This window comes from Silene latifolia, chromosome 7 (genome assembly GCF_048544455.1).
Source record: "Silene latifolia isolate original U9 population chromosome 7, ASM4854445v1, whole genome shotgun sequence".
Classification (NCBI taxonomy): domain Eukaryota; kingdom Viridiplantae; phylum Streptophyta; class Magnoliopsida; order Caryophyllales; family Caryophyllaceae; genus Silene; species Silene latifolia.
Window position 1 is genome coordinate 32,402,475 of NC_133532.1, and position 3,198 is coordinate 32,405,672.

General features: G+C 41.9%; 1 protein-coding gene across 1 annotated transcript; it reads left to right on the plus strand.

Annotated features, from left to right (window-relative positions):
• The first annotated feature begins 203 nt into the window (after nucleotides 1-203).
• On the plus strand, nucleotides 204-2,487 carry LOC141591003 (high-affinity nitrate transporter 2.1-like). The gene is made up of 4 exons (XM_074411483.1): nucleotides 204-495; nucleotides 594-1,102; nucleotides 1,426-1,541; nucleotides 1,693-2,487. Exons 1-4 carry the CDS (start codon nucleotides 204-206, stop codon nucleotides 2,348-2,350), a joined length of 1,575 nt encoding a protein of 524 aa, XP_074267584.1. The 3' UTR covers nucleotides 2,351-2,487.
• Nucleotides 2,488-3,198: the final 711 nt, after the last annotated feature.

Genomic DNA, 3,198 nt, shown 5'->3' on the forward strand with positions numbered 1-3,198 from the left:
TTTCTATTCTATACCCAATTGTACTTCCAAAGGGTATTTGACTTGGTTATGCTGATATTGTATGTACAATGTCAAACATAGATAAGTACTGTTAGTCTGTTACTATATAAACCAGAGTTGTAAGAGTTGTTTCCTACAGCAAAAAAGACAGAGAAAAATAAAACCCAAGGGTAAATAAAAAAAGTATTTAAATAAATTAAAACATGGCCGGTGAGCCAGGAAGCTCAATGCACGGAGTGACCGGGAAGGAACAATCTCATGCCTTCTCGGTCACTCCTGGCTCAGTCCCTTTGGACACTACGGCCAAGTTCTCGCTCCCGGTTGACACGGAGCATAAGGCAACCAAATTCACCATCTTCTCCTTAGCCAAACCTCACATGACCACGTTCCACCTAAGTTGGATGTCCTTTTGCACATGCTTCATTTCCACCTTCGCGGCCGCACCCTTGGTCCCTATCATTCGTGATAACCTCAACCTTACCAAGGTCGACATAGGTATGTCATATATAACTCATGTTTATGTCCTCTATATTAGACTTTTTTTTGTTTTTTTGTTTGCGGAATTATATCTAATGGAACTCTATTATTTGTAGGTAACGCTTCGGTGGCCTCCGTGTCAGGAAGTGTGTTCTCCAGGCTTGTGATGGGCACGTTATGCGACCTGATGGGTCCACGGTATGCTTGCGCGTTTTTAGTCATGTTGACCGCACCCACGGTGTTTTGCATGTCTTTGATATCCGACGCATCAGGCTTCATCGCAGTGAGGTTCATGATCGGGTTTTGCCTAGCGACATTTGTGTCGTGTCAGTATTGGATGAGTACCATGTTTAATGGACGGATAATTGGGCTCGTAAATGGGACCGCGGCAGGATGGGGTAACGCCGGAGGTGGAGTTACCCAACTCCTGATGCCTGTTCTATTTACTATTATTCAACGTATGGGAGCTACCAAGTTTACAGCATGGAGACTTGCCTTCTTTGTTCCGGGCTCACTACATATAATTTTCGGGATTTTGGTGCTGACTCTTGGCCAGGATTTGCCTGATGGTAATCTTGGAGCCTTGCAAAAGAAGGGTGAGGTCGCTAAGGACAAGGTTTCCAAGGTAACAACTTCTTAATTAAGATAGACATAGCTGTCTTAAGCTTCAAACGGGTCAATTGTTTCATCTTCTTTCACACAAAGTCAACGTTTTGAAACTCCATCACCATAGTTTTATCCATTGAATTTTCATGCGCTTCAATTTTTGTACAATCAACAACGCAACAACCACAAATGAATTTCAAATCGTTGGATTATTATAAAATGAAATTATGGTAATTCATAAGATTCATCAAAATTTACATTTATAGTAACTCATTTGATCGGAAGAGGAATCCATCCGATCCTATAATAGTAACGTAAATGTTTGATTTTGTTATAATAAAGGTACTCTGGCATGCGGTCTCCAATTACAGGACATGGCTCTTGGTGCTTCTCTATGGATACTCCTTAGGTGTTGAATTGACAACAGATAATGTTATTGCTGAGTACTTTTTCGATAGGTAACTTTCTTCTAATGTCATTTTATTCATTCTATTCTTTTATATATGTGGTTTTTGTTTATTCACCACGTAAGCAATCGTGTAAGAATGTTCTCTCTGATATCTCCTTATCGTGACATCGCCACAAGATTAATGTTGTAATTTTTGATAGGTTTCACCTCGAGCTAAATACCGCGGGACTAATAGCTGCGAGTTTTGGACTGGCCAACATTTTTTCACGACCACTTGGTGGCCTAGCCTCCGACTACAGCGCACGTTACTTTGGTATGAGAGGACGCCTTTGGACACTTTGGACCCTCCAAACCTTAGGTGGGTTGTTCTGTGTATGGCTTGGGTTGGCCAAGGACCTAAAAACGGCTATTGTGGCCCTAGTGTTGTTTTCCCTAGGTGCTCAAGCCGCCTGTGGGTCTACCTATGGGATTGTACCATTCGTGTCCCGACGTTCACTAGGAATCATATCTGGAATGACCGGAGCTGGAGGCAACATTGGTGCCGGGTTAACCCAATACATTTTCTTCACTTCGGGAAAATTTGAGACCCATGATGGTCTTTTGTACATGGGGGTCATGACCATAGGATGTACCCTCCCGGTCGCCTTAATTCATTTTCCACAATGGGGAAGTATGTTTTTATCCCCGTCCAAATCCGTCAACGAGGAGGATTATTATATCACCGAGTACAACAAGGAGGAGCAAAGTAAGGGAATGCACGAAAGGAACATGAAGTTTGCTGAAAGTTCGAGGTCTGAACGTGGGAGAAAGGGGAACTCACCTCCTTCACTTGATCAAAACCAAACCCCTATTGCTTAATTACTAAATTTACTTGAAACTTCTAATGGGTAACTTCAATACATGTTGGAAACCCAGCTTATGTTTGTATGCTTTATAATTTTTTGTATTCTTTCTAACTCACTGTATGTGTGCACGAAAACTATGTGGTTTGTTTAATTTGTTCCGTTTGAAAGCTTTGTGAGAGGATTTTGTTTACGAGAATAAATATTTTACTTTTGTCACACTATATACTGCAATGAGTACCAAATTTTACTCAACTATGTAGACGTTGGTAGAAGTTGACCCAAAAAAACCCGACAAGTGAATTGAACCTGCCTGACCAACCCAAGGTCTAACTGATAACTTATAGCATAACAACGTCGTTTACCCCAAGCCATAGTTGGACGTCTCTTGGGCCCCTTAGAAGCCTGATTGAGGGACTTTGTCACCACCACTCTTTGGACGCCACTGTTGATTTTATCCTCAAAAATGACAGTTGGGATCTTAGCTCCTTAGATTTCGTCTTATCTACACCCATCCTAAAGTCAATTCTTTCCACCCCCTCTCTTCCAATACGAGGACTAACTTCACCATCTCTAACCTTACTTGCAACAACGATTTCTACCTTTCTTTAACCTATGAGTCCTTGCTTCCTGTTAGTCCTTCTTTCCCCTCGACCACATGACTACCCTAAAATTCAAATCCATTTGCCCCAACTCAGATTGCGACTTTTGTCATCATCTGATAGAAGACTCGCTCCACATCTTAAGAGACTGCCCCGCTGCAAAAGAGGTCTAGTCTTGTTCAATCGTCCCAACACTGACTTCTTCTCTCTCAATCTTCACCAATGGATTCACTTCCTCTCCTCCAATAATTTCGTCATCAGC

Bases quoted from the DNA above. Each gene is read 5' to 3' on its own strand.
- LOC141591003 (XM_074411483.1), top strand. From the start codon at position 204: ATGGCCGGTGAGCCAGGAAGCTCAATGCACGGAGTGACCGGGAAGGAA. The intron at 496-593 runs GTATGTCATATA...TATTATTTGTAG, and splicing joins CCTTACCAAGGTCGACATAG to GTAACGCTTCGGTGGCCTCC. The intron at 1,103-1,425 runs GTAACAACTTCT...GTTATAATAAAG, and splicing joins CTAAGGACAAGGTTTCCAAG to GTACTCTGGCATGCGGTCTC.